This window comes from Alnus glutinosa, chromosome 3 (assembly GCF_958979055.1).
Source record: "Alnus glutinosa chromosome 3, dhAlnGlut1.1, whole genome shotgun sequence".
Classification (NCBI taxonomy): domain Eukaryota; kingdom Viridiplantae; phylum Streptophyta; class Magnoliopsida; order Fagales; family Betulaceae; genus Alnus; species Alnus glutinosa.
The window spans coordinates 8,254,679-8,276,991 of NC_084888.1; the positions used below are offsets into that span (position 1 = coordinate 8,254,679).

At 37.8% G+C, this 22,313-nt stretch overlaps 3 protein-coding genes and 1 non-coding gene across 7 annotated transcripts; 1 reads left to right on the top strand and 3 right to left on the bottom strand.

Moving 5' to 3' along the window:
• Positions 1-42: 42 nt before the first annotated feature.
• On the bottom strand, positions 43-5,368 carry LOC133863082 (protein LEAD-SENSITIVE 1-like). 4 transcript variants are annotated; one of them, XM_062299070.1, is made up of 3 exons: positions 5,236-5,368; positions 4,955-5,127; positions 43-987 (listed from the first exon to the last, which is right to left on the bottom strand). In XM_062299070.1, the coding sequence occupies exons 2-3, from the start codon at positions 5,046-5,048 to the stop codon at positions 287-289; spliced, it is 795 nt and encodes a 264-aa protein (XP_062155054.1). In that variant the 5' UTR covers positions 5,049-5,127; positions 5,236-5,368; the 3' UTR covers positions 43-286. The 4 variants fall into 4 exon arrangements, with proteins under 4 accessions (XP_062155054.1, XP_062155055.1, XP_062155058.1 ...); XM_062299071.1 differs by having other exon boundaries at positions 5,201-5,356; XM_062299074.1 differs by having other exon boundaries at positions 4,955-5,085; positions 5,201-5,346.
• Positions 5,369-7,721: 2,353 nt separating this feature from the next.
• On the bottom strand, positions 7,722-14,907 carry LOC133863694 (bifunctional fucokinase/fucose pyrophosphorylase). The gene is made up of 7 exons (XM_062299743.1): positions 14,346-14,907; positions 13,465-13,720; positions 12,715-13,079; positions 11,094-11,220; positions 9,979-10,992; positions 8,967-9,700; positions 7,722-8,384 (listed from the first exon to the last, which is right to left on the bottom strand). The coding sequence occupies exons 1-7, from the start codon at positions 14,709-14,711 to the stop codon at positions 7,974-7,976; spliced, it is 3,273 nt and encodes a 1,090-aa protein (XP_062155727.1). The 5' UTR covers positions 14,712-14,907; the 3' UTR covers positions 7,722-7,973.
• Positions 14,908-14,980: 73 nt separating this feature from the next.
• Positions 14,981-15,054, bottom strand: TRNAV-AAC (transfer RNA valine (anticodon AAC)). Its single transcript has one exon. It is a non-coding gene; the product is annotated as a tRNA-Val (tRNA).
• Positions 15,055-16,551: 1,497 nt separating this feature from the next.
• Positions 16,552-21,405, top strand: LOC133863484 (serine/threonine-protein kinase WNK8-like). The gene is made up of 7 exons (XM_062299434.1): positions 16,552-17,177; positions 18,843-18,880; positions 19,047-19,274; positions 19,356-19,576; positions 19,652-19,809; positions 19,916-20,318; positions 20,420-21,405. Exons 1-7 carry the CDS (start codon positions 17,058-17,060, stop codon positions 21,286-21,288), a joined length of 2,037 nt encoding a protein of 678 aa, XP_062155418.1. The 5' UTR covers positions 16,552-17,057; the 3' UTR covers positions 21,289-21,405.
• Positions 21,406-22,313: the final 908 nt, after the last annotated feature.

A 22,313-nucleotide genomic window follows, 5' to 3' on the forward strand; every position in this document is an offset into this window, starting at 1 on the left:
CATTGCAAGTGCAACAGCAACATTAAAAATTACACGACTTAGTTACAACCTAGAACACACCACCCATCGTCACTACTTCTAAACTTAATCTGCAATGAGAGTATGGTTCTTACATCATTTCATGCACATCACAAGGCCAGAAAGCATTGTACAACAACTAACAAATTTAGGAGGGAAAAGGGGCACCGCATCAGAAGTTCACATATCAATGTCCACAAAAGTTGATCAACACTGACCATAAATAATGTTCACAGCAGCTTTGCATGCACAAGGATGAAATTTCGCATCATATGGCAATCAGTTGGTTAGAAGAAGCCTCACTGTCATCAGCTACTTCTTCATGATGGCCTGCCCAACCCAGGTTCACAGCCAAGTCCTCCACTGCCACCTTGATCACATCAGTCCGAACCCCAATATCAGTTGCATACCTGCTCATACAGTACATCCCAGCCGTTACCGTAGCCACACCAACAGGACTTGGCATCAGCAACTTCAGAGGAGAAGAAAGAATGGCAGCCAATGGGGCACCAATGACAGAAGAGGCTTGACCACTTCTTCCAACCCCCAGTTTGTCCATTATCAGAAGACCAGTTTTGCAATAAAGCGTAAAGTCTTCGCAATTGTTTTGAAACACATCATAATTGCCAAATCCATTTTGAAGAAGATACATTGCTCGGTGGATAACTGTTTCCTGCGGGTCAGATGTTGCAGTGGAGCATGTGCCGCCCCGAACCTTAGCAAGGAAAGCTGATGGAGTAACTCCATATTCAAAACAATACAGAGATCCATTTCGAAGGAAACAGTCCAGGCAAGAGAGGATTACACCACTGTTGGGTTGCCTAAATCCACAGTCGGGAAAGGTAGAACAGGATGATGGGAGGCTCAGTGTTGAATCATAAAAGTCAGAATCAGAGGATGTCCCAGTGCTTGAATTCAAATTTCTCTCAGGTCTAAAATGGACCACCTTGCTTCCCCCAACAAAGATACCTGCATATTCAATATTGCTCATGATTAAGCTTGTTCCAACGACAAAAGGGGTCACCTAAAAGCAATTGAGATTATTTTCAGCTGTTTGAAAGCTTCTTGAGGTAAGGTTATATTCGTTAACAGAATAAAAGGTGGCCACATTAGTCGATTGTTGATACTACATTGTCAACCAGTACAGTTTTACGAGGCAGTGGAGGAACCCAGAATATATGGGCTCGGAATTGATGTTAAATTAAGGGAAACATACATCGGGACTAACACATGGAAAATTTGAAGGATGACATATATCAAATTTTCATTTTATACTTCTACATCTACTAGAGTGCAATAGACAGGTCATCACTATATTAAGCTATGCAAAGCCGATCAATATTTCAAGTAGCATGTGGCCCAATGTTACAACCCCAAATTACAGGCCATAAAAAGAGATTAGTGTAAATGCAACCACTAAATAGTGAAGCACAAGCCATAAAGTGACAGCTTTTCTGATCTGAACTAGCATTACACTATAAATTATGAGGAGGTAAGCTGAATTAACATTTTATACTACAATTTATGAGGCAAACAGAATTAAGATTGAACTAAACGCATCGATGGCAGTAAAAGAATCCTCGAGTTGATGATCATGAAGACAAAGATGATGACTTCCACATTCAGATATCTACCCTCTTAACTTCTTTGAGTTCTATAAATCAAGTATTCTAAGAAGGAAATGATATCGCACAATTTCTTTCACAGCAATATGTTATTTCACTCAGATGTATCTCTGCGAAAGCTCTGCAAATGAATGGCATGTTACAAGAAATCACCTTCATGTGTTAAGATGAATTTCTTTAAGGTCTAGTTTACTACATGGGAAGCCCACTCTTTGAATCCAAATTTCATTAGGATGTCAATAATTAAGGCATTATAAGCAACAATGAAAGGGCGAGGGAAAACATAGCCATCCTAGGACAATCTATATGGGACATGTACAGAGAAGAATGTTGTTTTCACTTTTCAACTCCTTACATTTTGGGAAAACGTACACAATCTCAATTATAACTAGTACTCACAAAAACAAACAATACTCTGGCATCTATAGATCCTGGTGCAGGGTTGTAATCCTTCAATATTCCAACAATATAACCTTGATTTTCACAATAAAGAAATTCTTAAAAATTAAACATTAGAACTTACATCTTCATGAAGTTAGTTAGACAAATCCTTCGAACTCCATTTGCAGCTATTGAATTATTTAACAAAGTTGCTTAGGTTGCAAAATAACCATCAATTGATTAGTAGAGATTTCCATTGAAAGTCCAGTTGCCCATCATTTTTACAATTTATCTTCCCTGTCCAACATAACACATTCCCTTGGACACCTTCATGTCATGTCTCATAGCCCTTGACATCTAGAAAATTCTGGCTCACTCCCATTGAAAGCCGGTGGAGTACAAACTTAACACCTCCCCCCCCCCCCCCCCCCACCCAAAAAAAAAAAACTAAAGAGTAGACTAACAAGTTACTCGATGACATGAAAGCATTATATGTGTGACATCCCACATCGTCTGAGAATGGGGATGTGCTTAAATGTATAAACACACACTTCTTGACACAACATGTTTTAAAACCTTGATGGTCATGAACCTATCAGAACTCTACAGTTAAGCATGCTTCTACGAGAGTAGTACCAGAATGGGTGACCTCTTGGGAAGTCTAGTTCGGAGAGCTAAAAGTGGACAATATTATGTCGTTGGGGTGAGTTATTGCAAATGGTATCAGAGCCATTGCCCAGCCTGAGATGGGGGGGAGCGTGCACAAGGCCATGAGAGTCACCAGCAGGCACTTACTGGGACACCAAGAATAGGGTGATCTCATGAGGGTCGCCAGCGGGAACTCTGGGTACCAAGAGGGGGTGATTGTAACGTCCCACATCGCTTGGGAATGGAGATGTGCTTAAATGTATAAACACACCATTTTTGACACAACGCGTTTTAAAGATGTGATGGTCGTGAACCTATCAGAACTCCGCAATTAAACTTGATTCTACAATAATAGTACCAGGATGGGTGACCTCCTGAGAAGTCTGATTCGAGGAAGTTAAAAGCGGACAATATTGGGTCGTTGGAGTAGGTTGTTGCAAATGGTATCAAAGTCAGTCTGAGATGGGGGGAGCGTGCACAAGCCCATGAGAGTCGCCAACGGGCACTTGCTGGAACACCAAGAATAAGGTGATCCCATGAGGGTCGCCAACGGAGACGCTAAGTCCCAAGAGGGGGTGATTGTGACGTCCTACATCGCCAAGGAATGGGGATGTGCTTATATGTATAAACACACTCTTCTTGACACAACGCGTTCTTGACACAACGCATTTTAAAGCCATGATGGCCATGAACCTATCAGAACTCCGCAGTTAAGCGTGCTTCTACGAAAGTAGTACTAGGATGGGTGACCTCCTGGGAAGTTTGGTTCGGAGGAGTTAAAAGCAAACAATATTGTGTCGTTGAGGTGGGTCGTTACAATATGAAAAGGACAAAATAAATTTTAGAGGCATCGAGTTAGCTTTCATTTTCGTCATGCTCCAATGTTCAGCACTTGTAGTGATAAGACATTAAAGACTTCTAGCAGAGATGGTGGATAAAAACGTGTTATTTTTTTTGGGTGGCAAAGGAGACAACTAGAATTTGGCAAGAAAAAAAGTTCATAAAGAATGGCTTGACAAACAAACCACTGGAGGGGAGAGAGAGGCATCTATATTTCTCGTTAGCTATTTTCTGTGCATATTAGAGAACACATACAGAACTCAACATAAATGGAATCTGAAAATACAAATAGCCAGATGTGCTATTGCATTGGGAACACCCTTATTAAATCAATCCACTCTAGTGATGGGTCTTTGATGTGATCTTTTGCTTAAATGTGCCCAATCACTTAGAACCTAAAAGCCTCCATTTGACTATCTTCATAGTGAATGTTAGAGAACACATACAGAACTCAACATAAATGGAATCCGAAAATACAAATAGCCAGATCTGTTATTGCATTGGGAACACCCTTATTAAATCAATCCACTCTAGTGATGGGTCTTTGATGTGATCTTTTGCTTTAATGTGCCCAATCACTTGGAACCTAAAAGCCTCCATTTGACTATCTTCATAGTGAATGTAAACATTTTTTTCTTTATAACCATCCCAAAACCATTAACAAGGAGCATTAGCAATACAAATCGTAATACTAATTCCTTAACTTATCCTACATAATCACAGTAACCAAAAGAAGCGTTACCAATACATAAGTACGCACTAAAAATTAATCCCAATACTCAAACTCATAATGCGAAATGAAGCATGAGCAGAAGTCAACGGAAGCATTCTTCCAATTGAGGAAGAGTTCAATAACCATCCGCCTATTTGACAAGAAATTGCAGCATAAAAAAGAATCTGAAAAGTTGGTCTACTAGAGGAATTTCTGCCTTCCTTGCAAAAGCCAATGGATACAATAATCAATAAATCCAGTGATGCACAAGCAAAAACTTGCAAGAAAAGTAAATCTGCAATCCAATTCCACAACACACAAAGCGATGGTCAATTTCTGGACATCATGATATACGGCAGAAATACATTAACAGAGTATCACATAATTCAACGGGACCCATCAAACATTTTGATGGATTACAATTTACGATTCAGCTATTGTAAAAGATGAAACAGGACAACATCCCACAAACAGGTATTATTAAGGTGAAAAATAGTCAACCCAGAAAAAAGCATGTTGACAATTCACACAAACAAAACCAAAATTGCATGATAAACCCCCGAAAGCAAAAACTCTGAGTCAACCCTCCAAAAAAAAAAAGACAGACCCAGTATCATGAATCAGATAAGGAACCCACATTCCATAATTTTGCAAAGATGTTGATGACTGTCGTTGCTTAATCATAGAAATACAGAGAGAGAGAGAGAGAGAGAGAGAGAGAGAGAGAGACCGTGGTGGGAGTAGGTGAAGATAGCTCTGTAGGTGTAGATGTGGTCTCCGGGCTTGATCTCACTTCTCTCCACTCTGTTGGTGAGCAGACCCATTTCCCTGTCTCTCTCTCTGTCTGCTATGCTCTACCCTCTAAATCCACAGAATGTACATACGGTCGCTATAAATATGACACTGCAAAACTAAACCATAATCTGAGAATGTTTTTCGAAGAAATACTACTAAACACAAAATAAAACATAGTTACATAGATATGGGTGCGGCAAGGAATGATTGGCTGACCAAAATGGATCGGCTCAACGACCTTTACCAATATAAAAGGCCGTCATCATTGTAGGTGATGAGGACGATCCTCCATGTTTTCCTTGCCTTTTCCTCTTAAAGTAGCTCTCTGTTTTTTTTTTTTTTTTTTTTTTTTTTTTGGAATAAAAGTAACTCTCTGGTTGCTAACAATAATAAGGTCTATTCCGTAATTCCGTTACATTAAGTCCTATTCTAGGAACGTTTGATGTCCACGGCAATTAATGTCAGGGAAAGCGACACCGTTTCCGAGGGGGAAAGGAATTTTATGGACCTCACCAGTCACCTCGGATTCTTTGCTATGTTTCCAAGTTATACCTTTATCTTACACGTCACACCCTTTTTTTGCTTCTTTTTTCGCTTTAAGCTCCTTTTTTGTAAATTTTCTTGATAATGCTTTTTATAGCTTTATCAAGAAAATTGTTCGAAAATGGCATTAGACGAATGATTATTAATTAGGGGAATAACTTTCCTTATAATTTGTGAACTTTGATCTTTTTTTTTTAAAATAAAGTATTTAATCTTTAAAATGTCTCTAGATGAATTATTAATTAAGAAAATTCTAATGGAGAACCGAGATTGAAACTTTCTAAAAAATAAATATTTTAAATTGAGACGTTTTAAAATTTAGATACATTCTTTCAAAATAGATGAAGTTTAAAAGTTATAAGTGAAGTTTTTCTTATTAATTATGCAGCTTATGAACCAGACATGGAATTATGTTTTAGAAAAATGTTACTTCTCTAATTTTTGTCAAACTCTCGTCAGACTTTTTCAAACCAACTATTGAATTAATTTTTCTTGTATATATGTCTTACCTATCTCTTGATTAATTGTTGAAGTTTGATAAGAGTTCGGCCGGAGATAAAGAAATAGTATTTCTCTATGTTTTAAAGTTCAAGGATTTGGTTCGGTTTGTGTTTCAACCTATTGCAGCAATATCAACTCAAATTGGAACTCAATTGACTGTTGCATCAAGGGTTAAGGAGCATCTTTTTTTTTTTTTTTTTTATTATTATTATTTTGGGAGGAGCGGGGGAATCAAATCTTTATTTGAAAACTTTATAAAACAGCCTACTAATTAGCCCACGTTGGACCGACAAAACTACATCTTCGTCCAAGCCTTCTGACCCCACCCCCAAAAAGCCGCAAGCCAAAGCTACAACTTTTGTAGCTCACTGCTTCAACGGCTAAGTCTTTGATTATAACCAAGATCTATATGGGTGTATATACGAATATGTCTTTGGGTTATTGTTATAGACTGAACAAATATTTCAGGGTTGAAGATTTTACTGATGCAGTCTACTACAGCATATATTCCATTTTTAGGTGGTAATCTGGTCATTTGGAAAATTAAGAAACAAACAGCAGTAGTATGGTCTAGTGTCAAAGCAAAGTGCAGGGCAATGGCTCATACTGCTAGGGGTGCACCTGCGGATGCGGATGCGGTTAGTTGTAATATTTGTCTCCGCATCTGCAAAATGCATATATCTCTTTTACATATTTACTTAAGCATCCGTATTATTTTTTTATTATCCTCATTTGCGCGGTTATAATGATTATTATCTGCAATCTGCAAATAGGTAATTGCCATATTTTAAAAGCTTTTAAAAATAATTTAGACCGATTTTTAGTTTTTTGAACTTGTTTTGAAAAAATGATGCAACACCAAAAATATGTAGAATTGGTAAAAAAAAAAATGGGATGATGGATACAACCTCAAAATATTCATAGTAATCAATGCTCACAAGAAATACCCCTATGTCTTTTTATCCATGATTCAATGAATATAACAATCAAGCCAACAAACATTTAAAAAAAAAAAATTACAAATCCAATATATATATTACAAATTCAAAACATAGAAAAACATAAATTCTTTAAATGTAACACATTCATAAATGAATGTTAATGGCGTTGTGTTTGTGTTGAATATATATATATATATATATATATATATATATATATATATATATATATATATATATTGCACATGCGGATAATAATTTTTGTTAATCACATTCGCATCTACATGTACAAATAGCAGATCATGAATAATGAATAGGTGCGGATAGCAGCTATAGGCGGTTAATATATGCCCGCACGTACACTCCTACGTACTGCTACTGAATTAATGTGGCTAGAACATTTTCTCCAAGAAATTTGATTCTCAAATCATATTCCTATTCCGTTGTTTTGTGATAACCAAGTTGCTCTACAAATTGGGTCTAACCAATTTTTTCGCGAAAGAACCAATCTTGTAGATATTTATTGTCATTTTATTCTAGATAAGATACTATTTACACTATTCATGAAGTATAAAAACAGTTAGCTGACATATTTACAAAAATTTGTGTCATTTTAAGAAAGTGTTAGAAGAGTTTGTTGTGATTAAAAGAATCTATTAATAATAGTTTAACATTAATATAGGGTACCGGATAAATCTTGGTTTGAATAAAATAATGAGGTGAAAGCAACTACGTAAGAATAATTTGCTAAGCCTTTTCTTTCTTTCTAATTATTTACATGCAAATTATACATCACAATACATCAGCTACACTGCTGAAATTTATTGAGCTTAAACAATACTTTCTTTCTGTAGTTTTCCTCTGGTCTTTCATTTTACAGAATTTACATGAATGACGCACACCTCAACAATCTGAACAAGCATCATAATCTAAAATAAAGAATAAATAATCATCAATCTAAAAAATAATATGCTACCTGCTGATAACCTCTTCACAATTAATATTCCAATCATAGATTTTCACGTCAAAGCTTGGATCTGCTTCTAGCAATTGCCTTAGTTCGTTGGCACTGCAAGCATCCTTGGCAAGTAACAAAGCAAAGCCCCCACCACCAGCACCCACAAGCTTGTAGCCACTGCAGTAAGGGTCAGCAAATGAAAAGAGGCGGTCGACAAACTGGTTGCTGCAGTAAGGGTCAAGTTCCTGATGCAACCTCCAAGCCTCCAACATTATTTCCCCTAACTCATCAATGTCACAGTTCATTAAAGCTTCCCTTCCAATCTTTGCCAATTCAGCAAGACGCTTGATACTAGACACAAGAAGGTTATCTCGTCGAAGATATCTGGTTACCACTTTTTGCAAAACTTGGTGTGCAAGTCGAACCTGCACAGCATTTGGTGCATGTAATCCCGTTACAAAATATCTTATGTCGACCCAATATAAAGATAATTTCTGGTGCATCATTACTTCAGCTTAGACAACCAAAACAACAGATGCAATCAAAGAGCCATGCTCTTGTTTCTTGAGCTTATGGTGCTCATGTACTTTTATCTTCGCCATTTCTTTCTTTATAAATTTGTGCCTATATATATATCAAATGAAATTGCCATAACGATCTATCAATGCTTAAATGACTTGGGCTAAGTGATAAAGAAAAGTTCAGGTTTTGCAAATCTGTCACAGGTCTGGTTGCACTTGTTAGCTTGATAACCATTCAAGGGCCAATCCAACATCTATCTCTGCAGTGAAAAAAGACAACACAGGAGCACTTGACTGGTGGATTCCTGAATCTCAAAATGTCGGATGTCAACTATTTAATAATCAAGTTCATGAAAACTAAGCCAGCCTTAATATAAGGAACCTGATCCACCATATAAATAGCAGGGCCCCAATACACATATAGAGTTTCAGTATCTCGAAAAACATTTTATGGAAATGAGAAAAAAAAAATGGATAAATACTTACTTGACCAGTAAATACCACAAGTAAGCGTTGCTGCAACTCTAGAGTCAGCTGAGGAGAAGCTACGAGGGGGATGACTTGAAGCCGCAATGGAATTCCAGGAAAACTTGCAGTAAATTTTATTCCAGGGTACAGACCTCCAATTTGATCCTGCCAACCACCTCCTGTTCCCATAAGCTGCTCTAATACCAAAACAAGTCTAGCGACACTTTCATTACTGTCATCCCCATCAGTTATCTGGAGAAGTCCTTTCACAACAGCAGCAGCTAAGATGCTAGAAGTCCCCAAGCCACTACCACGTGGGACATTGGCCCATGTCCTGATTAGCAAACCCATGGACAAAAGAATGTCATCATGAATAATGCCAGTCACAACTAATGCGGATTTGACGAGCCGAAATGGATCACCGCTTTCAAATGGAGCTGAAATAGAGGTAAGATCTTCAACATGTAACTGGTTTCCAGCATCATCGCTTATTGATACTCCAGCTGTTTCTGTCGTCTCTATGATGGCGCCAATGGGAAGGGAACCTTCCAGATTGATTGCCATATTCAGAACACAACCAGCACGCTCTAAGCTCCATGGAGGAGTATCACTCCAACCCCCAACAAAATCTACACGAACAGGTAATTCAACCTTTATCATTCTAGGGTGGAAAGATCTATCAACACAGCCATCAAACTTCTTGTTCTCATATGCTGAAGCAGACATGTTGCTGGGAGACTCCAAGAGATGTTCTACAGACCACAAAGAAAGGTGTGTAAATCACTGGCCCTTAAAAATCAAGAGCATAATATAATAGCTCCAACAGAACACAAATTATAAATATACTAAGTATCTTGAAAGACGTGAAACAACTACTTAAAAAGGAAGGACAATAGAAGAAACACAAGTTTCTTCAGAACTTTTAAGTGGTAATTCAGTGATGTATTGATATAGCTCAGTTTTGTCATCAGAAGTTCTTTCCCAATTAATATAATTTGACATTATTTACAAGAGGAATCTTTAAATCTACCTTTAAAACCATATCTTACTGCTGAAGCCGTTTCATCAGCAACCGCATCCCAAATGTTGTGCTCCAACTCACATGCTCTTGCTTCGTCACTGCATGCTCGAAGCAGATCAACTTGCACCTGGTATGCCCGACTTTTGGGAAGAATCCGAGAGTTCTGCTCCTGAAGTCTGGGACACATATCCAGGAAGTCCTTACATATTTTGACTCCTGAAACTTCCTTTTGAAGAATTTCTCCACACAATTGCGATAAGTTGCGTCCAAGCATGCCATAATTAATGCATGCTTTAGCAATTCCAGCTGCAAGATCTGCTTGATGATTACTGGAGCTTATACACATCTCTGTGAAGTCAATTGATCTATGCAACTCCTCCAAACTGACACGGCGCGCATTTTTCCATAAGAGAAGCAAGTAGTTGGTTTTTTCGTCACTCAAGCCCATCAACCATGTTGCCAAAGTAAGCATTTCAAAGTAAGGAAGAATGGGGAATATCTTTGCATTCCATAAGCATTTGTCCTGTGTAACTGTCGAGGCCCACAGATCACTTTCTTGGATGCATAGGTCATGAAAGACCTTCTTCCAAGGTTTCCCACAAAAAGTCCCATCCCTAGAAAGTGAATTTTTTGGGTTATCATGGAGGCCACAATACACAATAACTCTTTCAGTGCATCCTACTAACGGAACCTCCCAAAGGCAATGGCGATCAGGAAGCATGAACTTAATTGAATCTTCTGCTGTCCTCCCATTGTCTCCTGGGACATTGATACCAACAACTATAGATTGGGAACCAATTTGTATGCCACTAGAAATGGATGAATCATACAGAAGAGAATCTTCCCCAACTGACACCCCAGGTGCAATTTTACTTGAAAGAACAACAGCAGATGATGCAATGTCAGAAACAGTTGTTGCTGGGATGGAACACAAGTGTCTTCGGCCAACAAGTCCTGGACTAGCCCCACTTAGGTGATCCAAAACTTCACTTGAGGTTCCAAAATGTAAGAACAACAAATCATCTGCAGTGGCAAAATAGAGCAAGGACAACACCAATATAGCAATTATATAAATTGTAAGAACAATAACAAGATTTAGATACTTGCAGCAGTGTTTAACATACAAGCACAATAGCTAAACATCTTGTTTTTTCCCAATCTGCTGACCAGTTCTTCACCCAAAGGGCGTTGTTGCAACCACTCATGTTTTGCAGGTACCCAAGCTGCTACCAGATCTTCATATAAACTCATCTGTAGAAAATAAAAAGCAATATATATTAGAGTAAAAGATGTCGGCATTGGTTATATTGTAAGCATATCCAACATGTAACAATAAACCCAAGGATTTACAACTCGAAATTAGAAGTTATTCCCACAACAAGTTGAAGAGATGATTGAATCATGCAGTATGATTCAAGACAAAGAAGATGGAATATAGTTTTTGTAAAGCAAAGTGTAAAAATCAGGAAAAGAGAATCATTGAAGGCCAAGAGATGGCTAAACATAAGGTGTATAAAATGTCAGAACAATCATCCAAAGGAAGAGATATTGAAGAGGGCCTTGCCCATAAAATGAAAACAAAATGGTAAAGCAAATATTTGCTTTTGCAGTAAGCTGTAATTGGTTTATCTCTTTAAAATAAAATATAATCTATACTAGAAGAATATAATATGTGCAGGTAAAATAAGGATACAGAGATGGATAACTAGGATGACAAGAAATGAATTAATAAACAAGCAATTCACTGGTGTAAAATGAAGGTAGACAACATAAGAAAGATTCAGCTAACATGGCTTTGTCATGGGCAATGAAGATAAGTGACTGCAACGATAAGAAGTGTTTTGCTTCAAGCCAAATGCAATAGGCCAAAACAAGGAAGGTCAATAAAAAATAATAATGAAAGAAAGCGTAATAGCCTACATTTCAATAGACATGGCACTGAAGAAAGCTGAATGTGACCAGGGGCTTGGGTAGCAGACCCCAACCGACTGTGATGAAACTTGGTTGAGTTCGATTGCATCTTGTGAAGTCAATCATTGAGAAAAGAGATTACATTATCAACATGATGCATCTGATCTATTTTTGACTTCATCAACTCCGGGAAAAAAAAACAAAACAAAACCAAAACCAAAAAAAGAAAAGAATAGGTCAATGCAATATTGATCACCCAAAAGTCTCCTGGTACTAGCAGTTGCTCCAACTAAAGCAGTGGTTAAAAAATTTAAATGCCTGCAAACTCTCTTGTCTGAGACATGTCTGCAGAAACTCTAAGGGAGAGAAAGAAGGATTATAAAAATTGAAACAGAAGCCAATCCAAGGAAAATGCAAAAACAGGCATCAAGTGGGAAGTAATAGGACGTGAAAGTATAATTAGGAAAAATAATAAACTAACTTTGTAAAATAAGAGGATGCATTGAACAACATCAAACAACAGAGTTTCATTTTCCATAGTGTTCCTCTCTTCCAGTTAAACTAGACAAACTGCGGTTAATAGTCAGCATTGCAAGAATGAATCCAAGTATCTAGTTTACTTTCTATTCCTAAATTTAACTTGTCATATAGAGAGTTCACATCCTGTGAGCACTTAAACGTAGTCCTACACAAAGAGACATCACAGACAAACTTAAGCAAAAGTTTCCTTTTTTTCTATTTTCTTTTCCCTGAGAAGATACACATAAGGAAATTTTCTTTCTTATGTTATGGTAAAAATATAAAATATTGACATGAATAAACATCAGTGCTTGCCTCTTTTCTGCTCTTCAGAAGCTCTGAAATCATTGGTTGGCAGGAACATGCAAGCTTAACAAGCTCCACCCAGGCTTGACCTCTAACTGCTATCATTCCTGTGTCAAGTAGTGTTCTACCATCATCCAGAATTGCCTTCTTCTCAACAAGCTCGCGTATGCTGGGTTTTTGTAGAAGATTGTCAACTAAACTGACCAAAACACTTTTAGCCGTAATCCCACTTTGAGATGCCACAATGACACCATGGTTAGAAGCAATATCTAGGGTGATCGGAACAGTGATGATGCAGGATGTGTTCTCTGGAAGTACCATGGTGGAGGCATCAAAACACGGAAGAACATCTCCAGTCATAATAAATATACCGCCTGCAAAGATTAAAAAATATATATATCCTGTTAGTAACATCCATATACTATAAGAGATTATATTTGAGACAGCAAACAACCTTCTGAGCACCTAAATCAATATACTTTTCCCATATGTAGCATATTTGCAATTAACTTAGCAAAGATTCAAATACTAATAACAATGGTTAATGTTATGAGGTAATCGTTAATATAAGACTCAGATAAACAGAACTATTCAAGTCAATAATATATGCATATATCCGTATTCTTGACATTAAACATACACATAAACATACCCATATCAAAAGTTTTTACACGTAGGAAGTCAACTTTGAGTAAGAAAGACCGTTTGGTAACAATATTGCCAAGTTTTCACTCAAATGAAATAGACAGAACAAATAACCTTCATTTTTAAAGGCTTGTCTTGCACAAGAAGCAATGGCCAGTATATGGTCAAAAAGCAGCGGAACTGGCCCATCAGGGTCATCTGCTCCCAAATACGGAAGCGGCAGGAAAACTTTTCCCATAGGATTTGCCCATGGGACCCTTTTAGAGTCACCTCCAGCATGAAGCAATAGTATATGCTTTTTGGCCATGAAGCTAACCATTGGCATGAGAGGGACTTCATTGTTGGAACTGCTATTGTCTGTGGTTCCTGCCTGTTGATCATAAGCAACCATCAAAGCGAGCAATTAATGAATTTCCCAAATGGCAACAAAGATATTTCCCATCCTCTCCCCCATAAGCAAGAGGAATGATTTAGATTCTTATGTAATGCAGCAGCACACAAAAGACAACCACAAAACCTAATGTTCCCATAATTCTCAACACATAAAACATAAGATAAAGGGCACATGCTGGCACATTTAAGCACCGTTAGTTGCTCCACAGAAATCAAATAGCCCCATTGACCCATTATGAATTAGCACAGGATTTTCATTTACAATTATATCACCTAGAATTGATGCAGTACGTAAAGTAAGGGCTGCAATATCATGAAAATGCCACTATTTCCAATTTGTTCACCACCCTTTGTATTACTCTGGCTCTTGAACTTTTGTACTACCCCTTCCTTCCCCAAATTCTTTTGCTGGGAAAAAGGAATGTGAGTGAGCACCCATAGTTTCCTTGACAGAAAAACATCATATGAACCCCCAAAAAAAAAAAAAAAAAAAAAAAAAAAAAAAAAACTCTTAAGTTTCTTTCAGCATTACGGCATGACCAAAATTATTATACGAATGAGAGCCACAAAACGAGCTATAGTACACGACCAAATTTACGTACCGCGGGGGCGAGATGAAGGCCGAGGTGCTGGTAATGCGCAGCGAGGGCGTGAATGGCGTGGAGAGTGGCAGCTCCGGAGCCGATCCGCTGGCCGTGGGGGTCGGGCACGGCGAGAGTGACGGTGGAGGGGGAGACGCGGCCCATGCGCTTGGCGCGCTTGAGCTGCCAGTCGTAGAGCTGGGCCTGCTCGGGGCTGGCGGCCGTGAGCACGATGGCGTCCCAGGTGGGGACCCTGGAAGGGTGCCTCACTGACAGCCGCAGATGGTACCACGATTTCCGAAGCACTGCGTCCAAGTCAGCCTTCCTCTGTTTATGTTTATGTTCCTGTTTGTTCCTCCAGAATCTGTTTTCTCGACTGCTCTCCATCTCCGTCTTTCCCAAGAAAGTGTCGGAAAATTCCGAGATCGGTTGGGTGGGAGTGCGAGTAGTGAGGACTGAGAAAGAAAGAGAGACCAAAAATGTCCGAGATCTCACTCAGTGAGTAACTACCCAAATCGTGAAGCGACTTCCCGGGTTAAACCAAATGCGTGGACCACCGTGGTCGATCAAGACGCCCATCGTATACGACGTCGTTTATGTCGTACGTCGTGCTTTCTTCCAAAAAACACACATCAAAATGATTATTTTCACGAAAGTGGCGTCGCCCGGGTTCGAACCGGAGACCTTCAGTGTGTTAGACTGACGTGATAACCAACTACACCACGACACCCCTGTTGTGTAGTAAGTAGAAAATTAAATAAATATAAATTAAATCAAAGATTGTCTCTTCCAATGTGTTTGATCATAGGTCCATTTTTTTGACTTGCTCTTTTTTTCTTTTTTTTGGTTACTATGTTAAAACATATACACAAGTAAATATGCACATATATTTATATGAAAATTCACAATTACAAGAATTTAAAACTATATTTATTATATTAAAAAATATTCATTTTTAATACTTAAGTTAAGATGTTACAGAACAATTAAAAAAATTAGGGATAATTGAACTATTGGTCTCTAGGATTAGCCTAAATTACAAATCATTTCCTGTGGTACAAAAAATTTATGGAGGGTCCCTGTAGTAAACTACAATTACGAATTACTCACTGAACCCGTTTTCTGTCCACAAAATTAACAAATTCCGTTAGTTTGTCACGTCATACTCAATAAAAAATCGACACATATCCATTACAATAAAAAAAAATATAAATAAATAAAACTTAAAAAAAAAATAGCAAAAAGGTGGCTGGCCACGTCTAGGGATGGCGCATGGCCTCCCCTAGGGTGGCCACATGTCGATTTCCTATTAGGTATGACGTGACAAACTAACGGAATTTGTTAACTTAGTGGACTGAAAACGGATTCAGGGAGTGATTCGTAATTATAGTTTACCACAGAGACCTTCCATAAACTTTTTGTACCACATGGAGTGATTTATAATTTAGGTCAACTCTAATGACCAGTAATATAATTATCCCAAAAAAAATTATATAAGTTTATTGGAGGACGGGCTCATTTAATAAATGAAACTAGATTTCTGTTACATGAGACGTTAGATTAGAATTTTGTTGCTTGAAATCAAATGGAAAGAAGCCATGTATGATCAAGATTTTATTTTGCTATTTATAAAATAAAAAGTAAAAAATTAATTTTATTGTATCTAATAATATATATATATATAGTTTTATATTTTTTAATTTTTTAAAATAATATAATAATATATTCAACATATAACAACACACATTAATAAGAAATGATAAAGTTCTTTCTAGTATTCTTTTGAATAACATAAATTTAATAATAATAAAAAAAATTCTTTTAAGCCAAAAAAATTAAATTCACATCATTAAAAAAAATATATATTAAAATAAACTCTAACATTTACCATCATTAAATATGCAAAATTATATTTAATTAAATCGTGGAATAAGTTTTGTACATTTCAACTACCCAGTTGAAATGGAGAGAGATCCTATCCTGCTTGAATGGTTATTGACAGTTCAATTCACGGCACTTGTACTTCGTAACAACATGTAAACGGACGACGCGACGTCGTGTTCTAGAACTCTGCGCCTCTTGGCTACGAGCCAGCCAAGTGTTGTTGCTACCTTGTCTTCCGCACCTCCCGCTCGTTCATTCTCATTTCCTCTCATTCCCAACGGTCCCTCTCGATCTCGATCTTCCTTCTAAGCACAATCCTTTCTCGCTTCCCCCCCCCCCCCCCCCCCCCCCCACCCAATTTTGTCTGTCCCCCATTGCACCTCATTTGGGTTAATCCTTTTCTTTTTCTTTTTTAATCTTTTTCTTTTTCAATTTTGTTTTGGGTTTTGATTTTTGTTTTTTGGGGAGCTTTTGGGACCTGGGTTGGTGAAAAAAATGGTAATTGAGAAGTGGGTGTTGTTGGGATCGGTGCGAGGATGAGTAAAATACGTGGCATGGAAGTTGGGGCTGCGAATTTAGCTTCATTGCCTCAATGCATTGTCGTCGAATGCCGATTCCGTTCGCAATCGGCATTCGATTCCTTCTGCATTGCCTCCGAAGCCTTCTCCGAGCATCGCCATTGTCATTATGATCTCGGGGTTAATCTGCGGCGATTGCTTTGATTGTTCTCCAACCCAAAAAACCAATAAAAGAAAAGGGCTAAATTGACCCGCGATTCAAATATAAAAGAGTAAAAAAAAAAAAATCTAAATCCCTGTTGTTTTGGTAGCTGTTTGGTTCTTGGCAGGAATGAGTTCTAGTGCTGGATCCGTAACGCCAGCGAATAATGGAGTGTGTGGGACGATGGTCGAGCCTCCTGATGCCGTGGTTGAATATGTAGAGAAAGACTCGACCGGTCGATACGTTCGGGTATTTGATTAGCCACTACCTTAATTATACGAATTGGCGTTGTTGTACATTGGATTTGTTAATAAAATGTGTTGTTTTGTGTTTATGATTTATGTAGCCTGAAACTTTGTATGACTGACACTGTTTGGAAATCAGCATTGCATTGCTTTGGATTGCATAAATTCGCAGTTTGTTTTTTTCTTTTCCTTTTTTGTTGTTCTTTCTTACAGGTGAGGAGATTGAGTTAAAGTGTTTGGGTTTTAATAGTCGTCTTTTTGTTGATCAGAAACTAGATCTATGCTTCGCTGAGTTGTGAAGATATCAACCTGTGGTTCATTGAAACATAAACTTTTCTTATTCCTTTCTTCTAGTATTTACAGAAAAAGAGGTGGAATGAATTCAATAGATATCTTCATTGTCTCTTCATTTTTTATTTTTTTGGATTGCAGAATGAAATTAGATAGTTATATGAGTGAAAGAAAACAGCTCTATAATATAATTTAGGGTTAAATATGTTTTTAGTACCTGAGTTTTGAAAACTTTATTTTTTGGTACATGAGTTTTAATTTACATCACAAATGGTACTTCAGTTTTGAAAAAAGACCAAATTAGTACTTCAGTCAAGTTTTCCGTTCAAAAACTAACGGCCCGCCACGTCACTGCTACTTAACACCATTAGGAACACGACACATGTCCCTTCCGACATATCAGCATCCACATAATTGTCAAATCACCCAAACACTTCCACATCACACACCCACGTCATTTACTGATTTTGGGGGGATTTGGCAATTATGTAGGTGCTAACATGTCGGAAGGAATAGGTGTCGTGTTCCTAGTGGTGCTAAGTGGTAGTGACGTAGTGGGCTGTTAGTTTTTGTACAGAAAACTTGATTGAGGTACTAATTTGGTCTTTTTCCAAAATGAAGGTACCATCTGTGATGCGAATTGAAACTCAGGTATCAAAAAATAAAATTTTCAAAACTCAGGTACTAAAAATGTATTTAACTCTATAATTTATTTGCAGTAAAATTGTTGAGTATCGTCTTTGATGTATATGAAGAAATAAAGAGTTGAGTGTAATTAATCAGGAGAAGGGGCAGTTTACCCTAAGATTGGTTGATTAATCATGTCATTCTAGCTTGAAATGGGTTGTATTCAATTTTCACTAGCGTTTTTATGTATTACCATACAATGGAGTGTACTTTTTCCTTTGTGGGCAATCTTGTATTGAAACTGGAACCTTGTAATTGATGGTAGGTGGATAATTTGAGCTTATGACTCAAGCCCATGATTCAAGTGACTACCTATAATGCTGTGTATTGGAGTTTTGCTTTTGTTCTGTCTTCAATTCCACATGTAGTTGGCATTGACTGGAAATTGACTTTTGATGGACATGTTATACTTTGTTAGTATTGTACTGATGATTCCAAGTTTTTAGTGGATGCATGATATTGTACTTGAGGTTTTGATTTCTAATTTTGATGTAATAAGCAACAAATTGAGGTTAAATGCCTGGAAGCTCCTGTTTTCATCTTTGCCAATGGCAAAAAAAGAAATCATTGGATTTGGAGTGGCCATTTTATTCTTTGTGAGATGAAGTCAATCTTTTTTTTCTCACTTTGGTCATTGATTTTTCTTTTATTGATGTACACTTTTGTTTTGTCTTATTTCCCTTTGTAACAGTACAATGAAATTTTGGGCAAGGGTGCTTTCAAGACCGTGTATGATTACACAACTCTCTCTCTCTCTCTCTCTCTCTCTCTCTCTCTCTCTCTCTATTTTGATTTTTATTTTGATCTATTTTCCTAGAAGTTATTCTTTAAGAAAGAAACATTTTATTAACTTCTAGAATGGTTTGACTTCAGCTTCCTGATTTCTTTTTCGCAGTTATAAGGCATTTGATGAAGTTGATGGAATAGAAGTTGCCTGGAATCAAGTGAGGATTGATGATGTCTTGCAGTCACCAGAAGATTTGGAAAAATTGTATTCTGAAGTTCATCTGCTGAAATCTTTGAAACATGATAATATCATCAAGTTCTATAATTCCTGGGTGGATGATAACAAGAAAACTGTCAACATGATGACTGAGCTCTTCACATCTGGGAATCTTAGGCAGTATGTTCTCTTTGTTGATTCCTATTCTGTCATTGCATTGCTTGGCTGTATTATTTGTGATTGATACCTTTTGGTGTTTAGATACCGTAAGAAGCATAAAAATGTCGATATGAAGGCCATAAAGAATTGGGCAAGGCAGATTCTCCGAGGTTTAGTCTATCTTCACGGTCACAACCCACCTATTATTCACAGGGACTTAAAATGTGACAACATTTTTGTTAATGGAAATCATGGAGAAGTTAAGATTGGAGACCTTGGATTGGCAACTGTGATGCAGCAGCCTACTGCTCGAAGTGTGATTGGTAAGGCTTCTCATGCTCTTGGTTTTATTAGACAGACCTGGGGAAATTAGTGAACTTTCCATTTTTTACCGTTAGGGACTCCTGAGTTTATGGCTCCTGAGCTATATGAAGAGGAATATAATGAACTTGTTGACATATATTCTTTTGGGATGTGCATGTTGGAGATGGTTACTTTTGAGTATCCATATAGCGAATGCAAAAATCCTGCTCAAATCTATAAGAAGGTTATCTCTGTAAGTTCAGCAACTGTCAACCTATCTCGCTTCCATCTACTTGAGCGTTTTGGAGTTGAACTGCTATGTAATCATTTAATTTATATTCTGATGTGCTCTGTTGTAGGGCATCAAACCTGCTTCCCTTAGTAAGGTAAGTGATCCCCAAATTAAGGAGTTTATTCAGAAGTGTCTGGTCTCAGTGTCTGAGAGATTGTCTGCAAAGGAGCTTCTTCAAGACCAATTCCTTCGAGTTGAGAATCCAAAGGAACCAATCCGTGATCCGTTACAGTTACCTGACCAAAGTCCCAAAGCAAATGGTTTAACCAAGTCAGGCCCTCATTCCATGGACATAGATACTGACTATAAGAAGATTTCTTTAAGCACGTGTTCCGGAAGCAACAATGAGAGCCAATGCTGTCCAGTTTTGGAATTTCAGAGGACAAATAAGAACAATGAATTTAGATTAAAAGGCAAGAAAAATGACGACAATTCAGTATCATTGACGTTGCGTATTGCCAACTCTTGTGGTAAGTGAGTATACACATTGGAAGTGAACATGTATTTTGATCATCGATCAGTACTCCAGTTTTGTAGCACAATAACATGGATTTGGTTTTATTACTTGCAGGTCGGGTACGGAATATACACTTTCTCTTTTACCTTGATACTGATACTGCACTTTCAGTGGCCGGCGAGATGGTTGAGCAACTGGAGTTACCAGATCATGATGTGGCATTCATAGCTGAGTTAATTGATTACTTGATAATGAAACTCCTACCTGGGTGGAAGCCTTCATCTGATTACTCCTCAAGCGGAGCAAGAACTCCCCATGATGTTTCCCCAGTCTTGGAAGATGGCAAAACATTAATGGCATGTCCGTGGGATTTAATGCTAACTAGTGATCCAGCTGGGTCGGTGGTTGAACAAGATGTTATGTCGGGGGTAAATACTACATGTCCTCAAGAAGGTGTTATCTGCAATAATCCTGACGGCAATATTTGCCATGGTGACTGTAATTCTTCCCCAAGTTTGGCTAATCTCGAAGATGAACATTCTGAAGCATCCGTTGCTTCAGAGATACTGGTAGAAGATGCTTCCAACAAAAATGAAAAAGCCTCTGAATCCGTTGATCGCCATATCGAAGGAAGCTATAAAGGCTTGAGTGGATCCTTCTCTGAGCTAGAGCTTAGGGATACATATTATGATGACTGCAGATTTCAAGGAATTGATAGCAGTGGTGCAGAATGCATCGTTGACGAATATGCAAAGAACTCGTTGCCTGTTCTACGTGGAAAATCAAACCTTATGAGTTTGACAAGCAGCTGTTCGTCATTGTCCGAAGCAAACAAAGATGTAGATGTTGATCTAAAGTTGGAACTTGATGCAATTGAGGCACAGTATCAGCATTGGTTTCAGGAACTTTCTAGGATGAGGGAAGAAGCATTGGAGGCCACCAAAAAGCGATGGTTAGCAAAGAAGAAGCTGGCTGTCCATTGACTAAGAGCATGTAGCTGAACCCTCTTTTTTTCTATTCGTTTCATTGTTGGCCGTAAGATCCTCTGAAATTTCTATCGAGGGTTGTGATTTATTAATTGGAAACTCATATGGGACGCTGCTCATTTTTCTTTTTCTTTTTCTTTTTTTTTTTTTTTTTTTTTTTTTGGGGGGGGGGGGGGGGGGGGGGGGGGGTGGGGGGTGGAAGTCGTGATCCTTCGGGTTAATTTTTGTGCTTTGGGGGGCTAATTTCCTGTTAAACATTGTTGGTGTGTAAATATAAATTCCTTAATTTACTAATTATCCGTTTTGAGCATTGCACATGTCATGCAAATAGGGAGTTTGAATTCTGTTCAAACTCTAAATAAGCTAGATAAGGTTTATATTTGTAATTCAAACATTAGATAGGTTTACTTAACTGATCAAAAGATCATGTAACTATTTTCTCTATATATACGTTACTACACATCAATACAAATCATTGAAGTTCAAAATCTTTTATGGTATTAGAGCTCTAAATTACTCACGCAGAATTTTTCGATCTCTTCTACATTTCCGCTACTTTTTCTTTCTTCTTTTCTCTCTATCAATGGCTTCCAACTCTGCTGTCCAATTTGTTCCGCCTAATATTGGCCAGCTTATGACCTTCAAATTGGAAGGACCCAACTACATCACGTGGTCTAACCAAGTGGCTTCAATTTTGAAGACAAATGACTTAATGGGTTTCATGGATGGTTCTGAACCGTGCCCTCCCAAGTATGTCCTGGATGATCAAGGAAAAGCTACTGCTACCCTGTCTCCAACTTTTCTGCTTTGGACTAAGAAAGATCAGTTTGTTCTTTCTTGGCTTAATGCCACTCTCACGGAGAAAGTGATGTCAACCACCTTTGGTGTCACCAGCGCTTGACAAGTTTGGGACTCCCTCTCCAACCGATTTGCTTCTCATTCCAAAACCCGGATTTCTCATCTTTAGTGCCAACTTCAGAGTCTTCATCAAGGCTCTAAAGATTGTTCTGAATATATTGAAG